Genomic DNA, 15,138 nt, shown 5'->3' with positions numbered 1-15,138 from the left:
GACTAGCTAAACTGACAGATCATGTTATCTATCCTATAGTAACTACCACTATTAGTTAAAATGAGTAAAAACTTATTGAAAAGAAAGAGTTGCATTTATATTAAGATGGGTTCAAACCCAAGCTCTGCCTCTTACTGTGCAACTTGGGCCACCCCATTTAACTTCTCTGGACCCCAGCTTTCTCATCTCTAAAATAACATGGTTAGACTAGATGACGTCCGTGATACTCTGGAGATATCAACGGCACAGTTTAGAGAAAGATTTAAAGAAATGAAGAAACCTAGGAACTATACGGTATTCTGACGAATAACCTTCAGCAATTATCAAGCTCTGCTTAAATGTTTCCCATACTTCATACTTCAAACTGTCAGTTTGAAGCTGGTCTCCCTGATGACTCCATCTCACCAGAAGCTCTGAACCTTAAATGAGCTAGGGACAAGGTTCCTGTCCACCTCACTTACCAGGAAGGGTGTGCAGACCCAAGTGAAGGTCCCCAGAGCAGCCAGGTAAGCAGATTTCTTAAGCACTTTGAGCTCCTCCTGTCTGATCTCCAACACTTTCTCCTTGAAGGCCAACTCCCAGGCATACAGCTTCAGGACTTTGATCCCATTGAGAATTTCATTCATCAACTTAATCCGATTGTCTTTGCTCTTCATGTGGGCCACCTTCCAGAGAAATCAATGGAGACGTTCAGAAGTAGTCAACTACTCAAGTGCTCCTCTCATTATTATTGCCACATTTTAAAAAGGATCTTCATTAAGGTGGAAAACTGCACCAATTACTCCTAAAGAAAATGTTCATTTCTCCCAAGAAGAGTTATTAGGTGATTCCATTTTTCCCCCAAGAAAATGCCTGGTCTCACAAGCCACCTAAATCATTTAAAATGTGTTGCTCAAGTCGACTTCAATGCAGCTATTAAATTTAGACAAAAGGAACAGGGTCAACAGAGGACTTGTTGAGTTACCAGGGAACTAGGGTTCTACTTTATATGTCATCATGCTAATTTTTTCACTGTCCAGAATGCAGTACCCTGAAAAGCTCACTCAAAGAACTTTTGCCACCAAATGCAGGTTGGACAAAAAAAAAGAAAGAAAAAAGCTTGCATTAGATCTGACCAAGGAGAGGCAATTGTGAGGCACCTGGGGCCACTACTGATGTAGTGATGCGTCATTCCTCTCTCTTAATTTCCCCACTTCTCCCTTCTTCTTTTCCTCCATCTCTCTATTTCAGGGGTAGGCAACCTGCAGCCCTCAAGGTCCTCAAGTGTGGCCATGTGACTGAATCTAAACTTCACAGAACCAATCCCCTTGATAAAAGAATTTGCCAAAGGTTCCCTATCCCTGCTCCATTTCCTTCATTGTTTTCCATCTCTGTTCACTCTCTTTTCCTCCCTCCCTATAATTATTGGGGTTAATTAAGAGAACAAGGATGTTGACCATGGAAGGGGGGCAGGGTGAGAGTGAGAGATCATCTCAATTGGAATTTCACTTTTTTTTTCTTCCAAGGCGCATTGAAGAAAGACAAAAACATCTCCAAAATGCAGATATTTAACTTATACTTGAGAGTTGACTTGTTGTTCTAAGAGCTTCAAATTAACACTAAGATTTATTTATGAAGGAAAACCCTACACTGTAGACACCTTGAAGAAGGACCCAAAGCCTCCCTCAAGTCCTTCATCTCACACAGTTCTGTATTTTTACTGATCTTTAAAGGCAGATTTAATTCCACTGACACCTAGTTATCTTTGCAAGGGGACTAACTTGTGACAAGTTTGTATAAAGAATAATGGACAAGATTTAAACCTAGGTTGTGAGACTTTGAAAGATAAGCCTCACATAGCCCAGCCAAACACCATACTTCTTTCCTTCATGAGATCCCACCTATCACAGACAGGCCCTCTGCTCTATTGGCAGGCTGTTTATTTATTCCTCCAGAAGCCAAGAGGAAAAAATGTGATTTACAACATTAAAGGCAAAGCCAAGAACAGTCCATTTAGAGTTTCTGCTGGGGGTGGGGGAAAGAGGGGACTGACTTTCGTGATGAGGGAGATTTAAGAAAAGGACAAATTTAAGGAAAACTGCTCATTAAAGAACACGGGGAACACTAAGGCAGTTCTAAGACCCACCCCTTAATCCAAGAAGGCCATCTACTAAGAACATGACATTCTGTTCCATCAAGGCTAGGCCCTGGAACTCATCTGTAGGATTCCAAGTTCATGGTTTCCAAAAAGTTCAGCCAAGTCCTCACATTCTAAATTCCATAAGCAACCTAGAAGTTATTCTGTACTCCTTCAAGCTCTTGTTCTAATTCAATAATAGGGTTTTTATCTGAGAAAACTTGGCAGAGGAGGAGAACATTACCAATCCCAGCCTGGGGCTCTCATTAGCAGAGACCTTACCTGATAGGTTTTGGTCTTCATGGCCATTACGGCATTGAGGGGAACCATGAGGATCATGACAGCCACTCCAGCTAACACGGAAGGGCCTAAATTCTAACGGGAAAAAAAAGGAAAGGGGAGTTAGGAAGAAACAGCTGCCCTGAAAGAATACTACCTACATGAGGGGAGCTCTTTGAAATGGCAACTGAGCAACAAAATCCAACCATCTAAACTAGCTCAACAGGAACATACAAGAATGGATACCTCCAAATGTGTCATCTGCTACAAAATACGTACCTTAGGTAAAGGTGTCATTACACAAAATAGGCTTGATAACCCCACTAGGCACTACCTTTAAATACCGACATCTGTCCTTTTTTGAAATGTCTTTATAGACAAAGTGATTTTGGGAAATAGCAAAAGTAAATATATAAATCATTTCGTACTCAGAAGCACAAATGGGGTGAGGGAAGGAAGGGCTGGGATTCAGTCAAATTATTAATATAGCACAAATAACAGAGCTGCCAGTCCAAGTATGGGGAGCAACTATCAAAGGAAAAGGTCTGTTTTTGTCCTGCAGCTCATGGGCCTACCAAAAGTGGTTTGGACAATGGCAGAAACACTAGAACAAGTCAACAGTGTGACTGACTACACTCACTGGGATGTCTGAGGTCTGATTTGTTTGCTAAACATTCAGTTTTGGTCTCCATCTTTGGTGGTCACACCTCATCTCCTGTCATACTTCCCTCCCTCTACGGATACATTAAAGGTCAGAAGGCTTATACAAGGTACATCATGCAGGGACTTTAAGATAAACTTAGCAAAAGAACAGGGCCAAAAACAGGGTAAAAAAATCAGATCATCAGGAGAAGGAATAAAACAGACAAAACTGGCAAACAGGCACAAGAACTCACCTTTCTCCAAAAAAGTTCAGAGAACAGCAAAGAAAAAGACTAACAACCTAACTATTGATTGTACTTATTTGTTACAAGAGAGGGCTTGTCTTTTCTCTTCTTGGGGGGAAAGACAGGTAGAAGACATGATATATGATACTAAAACACAGGAAGGAAAAAGTGTTCATGAATCATTAGAAAAAATTAAACAGAAAAAAGCAGAAGGAAGTTCAGAGGGAGACACAGAAAAGTAGGGCAGTGTTGGAATTACCATATTAAATTTGAATCATACATGCCCATCCGCAAAAAAAAAAAAAAAACACCCCAAGCTATACACAGCAGGGAAAAAATCAAGTTGGACATAACAAAAATGCAGTGTTTCATGTAAAGTCTCCTTTTTGTTTTTCATTACACAATGAAATGTTCATTCTATTGATGTTTAAGTCCATAATAAAAAATAAAATTTAAAAACAAATTAATTGAATTGGAATTAATGGAAAGGGAAACAAGAGCAAAACAACGGAAACTGAATGCTCTGAAATAATGACCCGCCACGGCCCCAAACAAGAGACAAGACGCAGCTCCCTACCTTCTCTGCAGGGGGAGAAAATTATCTTTGGGGACTATGACACGCCATGTTGGACTTTGTCATATTAGTTAACATAATACGGCTGGACTGCTTTTTTTCCTTTTTTTTCTTTCTTATAAGAGATGGCTCTCGTGTTGCAAGGAGAAAAAAGCATATGGAAAAATGTAGGTAATAAAAAAAAAAGAGGCCAATCCATTTTTAGAAAACTTTTTTTAAAGTATTGACCACCAAAAAACTAGGGAACTTTCCTACTTAAACCCCATAATGCTCTAAAAGAGGGAGTGTAGTATAGTGGACAGAGCACTAGAGTTGAGGTCAAGAAGACCTGAGCTCAGAGCCCACCTCGGCTATGTGAAGCAAGTCACTTAACCTTTCTGAGTTTGTTTCCTTGCCTGTGAAATGGGGATAATAATATGCACAGCACCTACCACCTGGTTGCGAAGGAAATCATGCACATTTAGACCTTTGCAGTACAAATGCCAGCCATGTTACTTGACCAAATAAAGAAGGATAGAAACACATCCTGTTCCACCATTCTAATGTCTGAGAGAGAGGGCAAACAAACCCAGCTCCCCAGCTCAAATTACTGCTTATATTGAACGCAATCGTAAGGGCTGACCAATAAAGGAAAGGCAACAAGTACATACCAGCCATAGCAAGTAAAGAGCCAGGATGACCTGCAGAGGGGCTGACCAAATCATGTTAATGTAGGTGGCCAAGTCCATGAACCTCTGAGCATCCACGGACATGAGGTTCACTATTTCCCCAACTGTGGAAGACTTTCGGGCAGCATTTGTAATCACCAGGGCCTAAGAAAAAAGCAGAAGGTAGGATGCCTGGGCATAGCGGACCAAGGCCACATCTTGTCCAGTTTGCAGAGGTTATGGTTTCTCTAAAGATGGATCCATTTGGTAACAAAATTTAAAAAAAAAAAAAAAGACAATTCAGGGCATTTTACCAAACTATTACCTGAATTTATAAAGTGTCTGACTCTTCTCCCCTGAAGAGTTTGCACAGCTTCCAATCTTCCTAACACCCCAGAAGGCAGCTCATAGAGTCTTTACAAAGCAAAGGACCCCAGAGATCTTTGAGTTCAGACTCTGTCTCATCACACCCCTCCCACCTCCCAATGTAAGAAGCCCCTCTACAATATTCAGAGGCAGATAGTGTTATCCAGGCTTCACTGAAATGGGAAAAGAAGAAATCAAGAGGATACATAAAGAGAGAACCCACAACATACCAGTTACTGTACAGCTCAAAGAACATCCAAACTACTTAATGACGCCTGATGCTCCCAACTTAAATGAGGAGCCTAACATCATATGAAGTAAAATAATGGCTAAAAAAGAACTATTAGCTAAATCCAGACCTCCAAAATCAGTTTACTGTTCCTTTCAAGAAACCCGTCTATTAATAATGACTGTGTTAATGGCTCATACTCTCTATATGCTAACGTAAGCAATCACCCTCTCTAGTATGGTCAGGGACGTAATGGCACCACTCTTCACCACTCCATAAACCTAACATTAATGCATCCTCATCTTAACAGTTCCAGAAACTGAATTTGAAATCTATCCCTTGTCATGGTAATTTAAATGGGAAGATCTTTCCCATTCATGAATAGGCCCATGTGACCTGCTTAAATCACATCGAAGCCTAAGTCACATGAGGTAGGAGGAGTTTGCTGAATAGGTGGAATAGGAAGGATGTGGAAGAACTGGGAGGAAGCTGGTGAGAGTGATTAGGGTGAGGGAGAGAGAGGACACAGGCGGGCAGGCACAGCTAGGTTCATAAGCGTTTGTTTGTGGGAAGGTCCCAGCAGGAGGTTGGGGAGGCTTGGGAATGGCTTTGTCCCCTGCTGTGATAATGTGTATTGACTTCTTGGTTACTATAATGCATTTGGCTTTCTGGTTTTGGGATATGGCTTTCTGGTGTCTGAATAAATGTTTTTCTTCTGCCTTCTATGTGTTGAGTCCGTTATACTTTGCGACTGAGAACTATGCTGGAATATTCAGTCACAACCAGTGCTATGAAAATTCTCTTGGCAATATATCCCTTGAACAAAGGAGGTGCTGCCCTTCAACTAGGTGATGGCTAAACAAACTGCAGTCCATGAATGTTAACAGAATATTGTTGAATATAATAAAGGATGGATATGAAAAAAACCCATGGGGAGACATATCAAGTAGTGCAATGTAAAAAGTATGCAGAATTGGTGCTGCACCAATGTAAATGAAAGAACAAGAAACCCAGACTGAACGCTGTGTCATGACAAGGACTAAGACTGGCCTTAAAGAAGAGATTGGAAGAGGCATCTTCCTCTTCTCTCTGCAGAGTCAGGGCACTGGCATCTACAAACACAGTCACTATAAACTGCTAGACTTGATTCATTTCTTGGGTAGTTTTTCTTTTTTTCTCTTTCACTCTTTGTTACAAAGAACGACTCTCTAGATATAGGAGAGGGAGGAAGGCACCTGAAATGAAAGTCATATCATCGCCAAACATACTCATAACTTTGCTTGAAATGACATAAAACAAGGCTAACATTCTAGGCGATACTCCATACCTGCAGATGTCAATCTCTGCCAAGGGGCAGAGGCATCCTCTCCCATCTCTTCCTTGGAAACAAGCTTGTTTTTTATGATTTCACAACATTCAGTCTCAGTTATTTGGCCGTTCTTTCCATTCACATTGTTGCAGTGTCTGTCTGTATTGTTTCTTTATATTCATTATAGTCATTGTTTCTTACAGCACAGTGATATTCCATTACGCTAAAGTACCACAATTTATTTCACTATCCCCCAATCAATGGGCATCTACTGTATTTCCAGTTCTTTTTCTTTTCTTTTGGGGTGGGGAAGGCAAGGTAAATGGGCTTAAGTGACTTGCCCAAGGTAATAAGTGCTAAGTGTCTGAGGCTGGATTTGAACTCAGGTCCTCCTGACTCCAGGGCCAGAGCTCTATTCAATGTATTAACCTAGCTGCCCCCCAGTTTTTTTTCTACCACAAAACATACTGCTATAAATATTCTGGCATGCCTTTCTTTTCCATAATGACCATCGTGGGGTATGTGCCTTGCAGGGAAAACTCTATGAACATTTTAGCCCCTTTATTTGCTTAATTCCAAATTGCTTTCCAGAATACCTATAACAATTCACGGCTCAACCTACATGCCTTAACACAATCATATCTAATTTTTTTCCTCTTTTTTTTTTATTAAAAAAAAATTGTCATATGGGGTGGCTCTCTGGGAAAGAGATAATGGGAAGGGATAAAGCAGACAACCTACGTGATGCAAAAACAAAAGATATTAATAAAAATATATTGGATATATGAGCCCCAAAAAAAAGTCCCTGTCCAAGAGCTCACCGAGGCATCATTGTAGATTCTGCAGCTCAGGGAAAAGGGGACAAGAAATTAAAGATCCCAAAGATAACTTGCCCCTCTGGGTCAGGGAATTTTCAACTGAAGTTACCTTGCGATAGATGGCCCCAATGACAGCAGTTTTGATTCTCATCCCACTCACAAAGCAGATATGGAAGTACTGGTGCAGGACCAGGGTTTGTAGGCAGGTGCTCACAAAGAGAAGTGCTGTGTACAGGTATCCCTGCCAATCAGGGGCCTCCTTGTCATTCACAAAATTGATAAGCAATCTGTTAAAGGAAAAAGGAAGGCCCATTATTAACTTGGGCAGAAAAGGCAACAAGTCATGCCTTCCACACAAAATGTAGGAAGTGCCAACAACCAACTTACACATACTCCTTAAGCTCTTTAAAGACTAAAAAAAAAATTAAAGAAAACTTTTGGGGAAGTACTAGATTACATAGCCTTGAGTGCCAAAGTCTTGGGTACATTCAGGGGGACAATTCAGAAAAGCTCTGCCTCACCACCTATCCAGTGAGCCCAGCTTCCAGCCCCCAAGACTAGGAACACAGGACTTAGAGCCAGAATTACAAAGGAAGGAATCAAAGTCTAGAGCCAGGAGAGATCTTGGGAGATTCTCTAGCTGGACTGCCTCATTTTACAGATGAGAAAACTGAGGCCCACAAGGGTCATGTAACCTGCCAAGTAATATGGCAAATTAGAAGAGATGAGATTTAAACACGGGAGCGCTGACTCTAAAATGCAGTGTTCTTTCTACCATTCTACCTCCATGCCCAGCACTTAGGACAGCGTCCAGCACATAGTAGGTGCTTAATAAATGTTTAGGGATTGATGCCAAATCTGAAGCCGAGGAGGGACAAAAACAATGAGAAGTACAGCTTGTCCAAAGGTATTATAATGCTTCTGACGCTAATATAAATAGGATACTTCTTTCTCAACAACCTAACCTATGTGGTCAATAAGGGCTACACTGGTATAAACGTATGCTAGACTCACTTTAGTTTTTTTAAAATAAGATATGTAAGACCATGAGTTATTCAGTATCACCACTCCAGTTACGCTCCCCATAAGGAGCTTCACTAATGATAACCAAAGGAAAGGACTGAACAATGAAAATAAAAGGGGAGACTCAAAGGGAAGGGGTCTTACTTGAGGATCTCAGGGCCTGTAAACATCAAAAGGTCATGGAGTGCTTTGAAAATGAAGCTCATGAGGAAGTAAGGCCCAAAAGTTTTATATAACACCTTAAACAAAGAGGGCTCCCTCTCCCTCTGAGTGGGCTTTACAATTAGGGCTTCAACCTCCTCATTCACGTCTCCTTTGGAGCCCCTTTTGGAATTTGCTGGATCTTTGGGGGAATACACGATCTTTACAGGCTTCCTACAAGACAGAAGGAAAGCAAGGTGGTTAAGTAACACGCCCCGGTCACCACAATGTACCCTAGCAAAGAAACATGCCCATTAGGCACTCACAGACAGCCCCCCATACCTGGATTACTGCAACAGTTTTCCACCTTCTGACTTCTAGTTCTCTGACTCTTTCCAACCTATCTTGCAGGCTACCATGAAGTTAATCCTCTAAAAATATCTAATTTTTCCATATCACTCCCCTACACAAAAACTTCGATGGCTCCCATATGTCTACAAGGTAAAATCCCACATAGTGTATCTAATATTCATTGTTTTACATCAGTGGAATAAAACTCTTAACAGAAATGGATCTCTGTGAGGTATGCTGACTTAGAAAATCAGAAATTAACATTATCTCTTGCTGTTCAGTCATTTCAGTCGTGTCACACTCTTCATGAGCCTGTTTGAGGTTTTCTTAGCAAAGACACTGGAGTGGTTTGCCATTTCCTTCCCCAGCTAATTTTTACAGGTGAGGAACTGAGGCACACAGGAAAATTAAGTAATTTTCCCAGGGTCACACAGCTAGTTAGCATCTGAGGCAAGATTTGAACTCATGAAGATGAGTCTTCCTGATTCCAAGCCCAGGACTCTATCCACTAAGTCACTTAGCTGCCCTATGGTACTATGCTTTTACATATTTTGTTAAACATTTCCCAATGACATTTTACTCTGAGTTTTGCAACTGTGAGTTTGGCAACTCTTTTACATAGAATCGATTTTACACACAATCAAGTCTGACATCTATTTTACACAATCCAACCACAGCCTCTCTATCTAGACTTATCTCCTATTACTTAGTGAACACAAAGATAACATGCCTTTTCTCAACTCCCTAAGTTTTCTTCTATCTCACCTGTTACCCAGAATTCCCTTCCCCCACCCTCTCTATCGAGCCAAATTCCACATATCCTTCACAGCCCTAAGAAATGTCACCCCTTCCGTGAAGTCAACCCCATCATGCTACCCACTTGGATTTCTTCCTTCTCGAGCCTCCTACTTTTGTCTGTGCTGCTTATTTTAATAAACTATTGTGTATGTACATATATATACACACACACCAATGTACATATGCATGTATATTTTTGTGTATATGTACACATCTATACACATGCTATATCTACCAATCAAGTGGAATATTAAATTTTTTAATGTTTGTTTTTTCTGTTTGAAAGGAAGGGAAAAGAAGTGGTCCCTCAATTCATTTTTTTCCAGTTTTCCAATTTTCCACTGTTTATTTGCCTAGTCACAACTACCAAGAGACATCATCTATTCTTGGCCTTTTACACTTACAGGACACGGGAGGATACAAAGTTAGAAGGACTGAATACCAGAAGAGAGAGAAGACCCAGAGAAGAGAAGACAGGAGAGCGATATACAGCCAAGGAAGTAAGATGGGATGAAAGGAATCTGTTAAGAGTAAGTCAAGGAGAAGAAGATTCCAGATAAATGAGAATTTACATTGAGAAAAAAAATTAGAGAAGATCTTCTGTCTTAAGATATTAAGGAGCCTAGAAGAGATCTATTCCAGGTAACTGGGTTTTGAGCTAGAGCCAAGTAGAATGTAAAAGGACAGAAAGTAGACTGCAGGCCCAGAGAACATGAGAACGGAAAACTACCGGCCAAGGCAGGCGCCCCAGTCCTACAAATCCATGGAACAAGACTGGTTTCAACAGTCCTCTAGGAGGGAATGGAATCTTGGGAAGTTAATTTAACTATTATTCTGGAATATATTTTAGTCGACATGGCTAGAGAAAGAACTTTTTTCCTGAGAAACTGGATGATTTATCTATTAAGGAGAAAGAATCTGTGGAAATATTTCATGAGAAAATGGAGTTTAGTTCCCCTTTTGTGGGGGAAAAAAAAACCATTGTGAAAAGATTTCTTCAGAAAAGATTTAAACTTGCAACTGTAAGAGCTGAATAGTTGGTATTTCCAGAGTTAATCATTAAAGGTAACTGGCTGTGTGACTTTCTCACAATTAGTATACTGTTAATAATCATATGTATTTTTCCCCCCATTGGTCATTGTTCAGTTGTTAAATTGCAAAGCCAGTAACCTTGAGACTTATTTAAGCTCAGAACACTGGGGGAAGAAGGGACGGTTATTTAGAAATGAACAAAAGGATATGGGAATAGAGGTTTCTCTGGTTAATTGAATAAAGAATACTTAAACTAGGGTGAGGACTCAGAGCTAACTGATTAATGAGACCCTCCAAGTTTGGTAATCTGTGAGGAAATAGCAGAACATATCTTTTGATTACCTTGGAAATCATAATTCAAATTAATAAGGTAAGAGGTCTGTTGCAAAATTATAAAGGTCATGCATGACTTGAGAGAATTGATATGAAGGGCAAGTAGGTGGTAGAGTAGATCAGGAAGGACCTGAGTTCAAATCCAGCCTCAAACACTTACTAGCTATGTGACCCTGGGCAAATCACTTAACCCTGATTGCCTAAAAGAAAAAAAAAAAAAGAATTGATATGAGAAGACACTCCCAACTCCCAACTTCAAGGGGTTGAGAGGTGGAAAGGTGCTGCACATTGCATTTTTAGACTTTTTCACGTACTGGTCAGTTGTACTGATTCTCTTTCTCTCTCTCTCTCTCTCTGTCTCTGTCTCTCTCTCTCTCTCTCTCTCTCTCTCTCTGTCTCTGTCTCTCTCTCTCTCTCTCTCTCTCTCTCTCTCTCTCTCTCTCTCTCTCTAACTTTATATGGGATGGCTCTCTGGGAGAGGGAAAAGAAGGGATATTGCAAAAAACTATGATGATGTACAAAAGACAAAAGACATCAATAAACTTCTTTTTTAAATGTTACAATTATCAGACGTGACTTGATTCCCATCAGTTTTTATTCTAATTTTTATTCACGTTGTTCAAATAGGACATAATTTTTTTTAAATTTCACTGTATTTAATAAACGTCCTTAATAAAATTTACAAAAAATAAGGTAATGAGTTAAATAGGGGGTAAAGATGATGGCTTACAGAGAAGATTATATCCCTAAAACTTGCTAAACTGAAGAAAGCAGATGTCTGAGCTTGCTTGTATAATGCAACCTTAATTTTGCTATAAGCAAATAAATAGTATTTAGCTGTTCTGAGGACCACCTCTCATTTTCCAGTATTTTGGCGACCTCTGTTCCTGATCCCTAATGGCAGCATAAAACAAGGTTACATGGTCTGTTCCACTCTACAGGACAGGAATGACTATAGATCAGCTAGAATATACCATGGTAGTAACTGTCCCTGCATTCCTCTGTGAAGAAAGGCCCAGACTACAATCAAACAGAGGAATCCTAGAACTCAGTAGGGTTCTCTTGATTTTTCTGATGTGGATCCTGGGAACTTGGTTCTTTCTACGTCTAGTTTAGTCATGTGAGGATAAAGAAGGATAAGGGCCCATTTCTCATAGTGATAGAAATTGACCATCCCATCATTCCTGCAGCTAGCTTCTTACGGCTGCCTAAGCCCCAGGACAAGGCCAGAGCACACACAAGTCAGCAAACTAAGTCCTTCCTCAGGAGATACGAGTGAAGACGAGGCAAACTCTGGTTTTAACAGTTATACCCTGTATTTCCCCCTCTCAAGAACAGGAACACGATCAGGTATCTAGAAACACAACCAGTCACACAACCATATACACACTTTCCCTAGCATAACAACAGGATGCTCATACCAAAAAAGAAAGGCACAGAAACCTCACAGCTTACTCTCCCAACAATCAACAATGGCTAAAAGCACACCTTCTCAATATGCTTTCCTCTGCTTACAAAGAGGATGCTACTGATACAGCCGCAGCTGATTCTGTATTTCTGGTTGTTTTCCCATCAGTGAGAGCTACATACATCCACTGATGCCTTTTTGCTGGCTCCCCATATGACTGGAAGTCTGAGTTACCCTACCAAGGACTGGAGTTGTAGTACATAGCTGAGAAGGAGAGCTTTCCCCCCATGTACATATGTCTCTGTATGGAGGTGAAATTCACAATCTTGGCTTAATTAATGCATCACACCAGAGGTTCTCAAAATGTGGCAATCAGACCTTTGAGGGGTCTCTGAGCCACATTCAGGGGATACATGTAACAAAAACTATTTTCATAATAATACTAAGATGTCTATTAAAATACTGCTTTCTTTTCCAACTATATATTTGTGAGGCCAAATGTTCTTCATATACCTTAATCAAAACAACATATCACGACAGATTGAATGCATAAGCAGTTATGAGAACGCAGGTGCCTTTTATTACTCCAGACAGCTGAGAGACTTGCAAAAATATGTAAAACAGTATCACTCTAATTTTTTTAATTTTTTTCATAAAAATGTTATTTAACACGAAATAGGATTTATTTTTATTTTTTAATGAACTAATAATTTTTTTAAATTATTGGTTTTAATTTCTAGTACAATATTATAAATACCAATACCAAATACAGTAAATATAATTTTTAAAAACAGTTATAGCTGACACAAACCAAAGCTCTTTGGGTCCTCAAAAAATTTTAAGAGTATGAAGGGTTTGTCAAAGGGTCCTAAGGCCAAAAAGCTGGAGAACTACTGTCTTATACTAATGGTCTAAACAATTAAAACTCTGGCCTTGTTGACCCCGTGATTAACAATTGTCAAAGTGCCCAGATTTACATATCACAGACCTTCCTCGGTCTTCATTAGTCAGGAGCCTAGATCATCAGTCCATCCATGGTCCTCACACTTACTTTTTTGACTTGACACATTCTTTCTTCCAGTTTTTCACCAAAACAGGCACCACCTGTTCAGAGGTGTCTTCGGGGTTCAGAGACCACAAATCTCTAGCCTCCAGAGGACATTTATATCCCTGGACCATCAACCTACATTTGAAGCACAGAGGAATTGTGTGAGAGGACAAGTAGGTTTTCATGTCGGTACCAGGAGACAGACTACTAATGAAAAAATGTATCCTCCCATTCTGGATCATTCTAATGAATAAGAAAAAAATACCAGGATAAACACTGAAAAATTATCACGTAGAACACAGATATAAAGCATGTGGCTCATGGGAATTCCTGAGTGCAGCCTAAACCAGAGTAAACTGTAACTGGGCATGTGGAAATATGTTCTGCATGATTTCATAATATATACTGAGTTTCGTATGTCTTGCCTTACCAGTAGGTGGGGGAGGGAGAAAATTGGAACTGAAAATAAAAATAAAACTTACAAAGTATAAATGGGAAATAGTTAACAAAATTAATAAAAATACAAGAAAACACAGGGAATATTACATGCTAAAACTTAGTTAATATGTGTCCCAAAGGGGTCCTTTAATGGCACCTGTTTCTATTTGAGTTTGAGAGTATTGATGTAGAGAAGATAACTTCAAGTGGCCCAGTCCTTCCCTGTCCAATGATTCAAAGTATTTTTTGTTTTTATGACTTTCAACTTGAGAGAGGAGTACATGTGTAGGTTTGTGGCAAGGAGGTATCACTATGCCCTTTTTACAGAGGGGCAAAATGAGTGAGGTACCAATCCATTCATGAATACACAGTTCCTACTGGCCACAATACCTCCATATAAGCCAAGGAGCTAGCCCAATCTGTGGAGTCAATCAGTTCAGAAATACAGGTAAGAGTAAGGGTTCAGTGTCCTTACCCAGTAATCCACCAGAAGGTGATTCTGGACAGGAAGGAAGCACCAGACTCCGGACAGGGATTCTATTGGGAAAAAATAGAGGGAAAAAAATAGAATAATTAAGTCACATACACTGGGACTATTAAAGTAGTAACTGACACCTTATCCTTCTGCATTGGTGATATTCGATCACTTTAACACATCCAATTTGGCACCAAACATGGTATTCTCTCTCCTGAGTTACGACTTCTCAAAAAAAAAAAAAGATACTACCTTCAATCTTCAAAGACCTTTCCTCAGAGGAGCACGCAAAAGTTCCATAAAAAATCCCAAACACATCATTAACAAGTACTGTCTGGATTCAAATACACAGGGCAGTTCACCTGCCCCCAGCACCACCACAGAGCTTAATGTTGAATTCTGGGATCTAAGCTTTTAAAATAATTTTTTAAGAAAATCATAAGGAAAGAGGCCCACAGTGAGTACACAGTCACAAAAAACCTTTAACAAAATATGAAGCTAAAGGACACATTCTATTTACAAGAGAGTACAAACAACTCTTAACTGTTCACTTTTTGATTATGTACAAAAAATATTCCATCACAATCTGGCTTCCCTAGGAGAACTACACCTTCATGTTTCCTAGAATGCTACATTCAATCACAGGTGGGTATCTGACAAGGTAAATGAAAATTAATTATCAATACAAACCAAACATAATTAGAAAGGCAAATCTGCTAGCCTAACATGGGGCAAGAAGGGTAAAACAGATGTTATATGTCTGATGAATCCATCTCCTCTCCACTCACACAGCTGTCACGTGAGGTCAGGGCTCGCATCATCTTTCTCCTAGATTATTGCCAACCGTCTAACTAGTCTCTCAACCT

General features: G+C 39.9%; 1 protein-coding gene across 3 annotated transcripts in view; it reads right to left on the bottom strand.

The window, feature by feature from the left end:
• ABCC1 (ATP binding cassette subfamily C member 1 (ABCC1 blood group)) overlaps window positions 1-15,138 on the bottom strand; it is a 131,278-nt gene that overhangs the window by 59,063 nt on the left and 57,077 nt on the right. For all 3 annotated transcript variants that reach the window (XM_072610438.1, XM_072610445.1, XM_072610454.1), the window contains 7 exons: window positions 14,273-14,334; window positions 13,363-13,494; window positions 8,393-8,623; window positions 7,335-7,512; window positions 4,507-4,668; window positions 2,399-2,491; window positions 462-665 (listed from right to left, as the gene is read on the bottom strand). In XM_072610438.1, the coding sequence (XP_072466539.1) occupies window positions 462-665; window positions 2,399-2,491; window positions 4,507-4,668; window positions 7,335-7,512; window positions 8,393-8,623; window positions 13,363-13,494; window positions 14,273-14,334 (1,062 nt within the window). The remainder of the gene's footprint in view (window positions 1-461; window positions 666-2,398; window positions 2,492-4,506; window positions 4,669-7,334; window positions 7,513-8,392; window positions 8,624-13,362; window positions 13,495-14,272; window positions 14,335-15,138) is intronic.

This window comes from Notamacropus eugenii, chromosome 1 (genome assembly GCF_028372415.1).
Source record: "Notamacropus eugenii isolate mMacEug1 chromosome 1, mMacEug1.pri_v2, whole genome shotgun sequence".
Taxonomy (NCBI): Eukaryota; Metazoa; Chordata; class Mammalia; order Diprotodontia; family Macropodidae; genus Notamacropus; species Notamacropus eugenii.
Note: the sequence above shows the minus strand (reverse complement) of the source record. Positions and strands in the feature narration are given on the sequence as shown.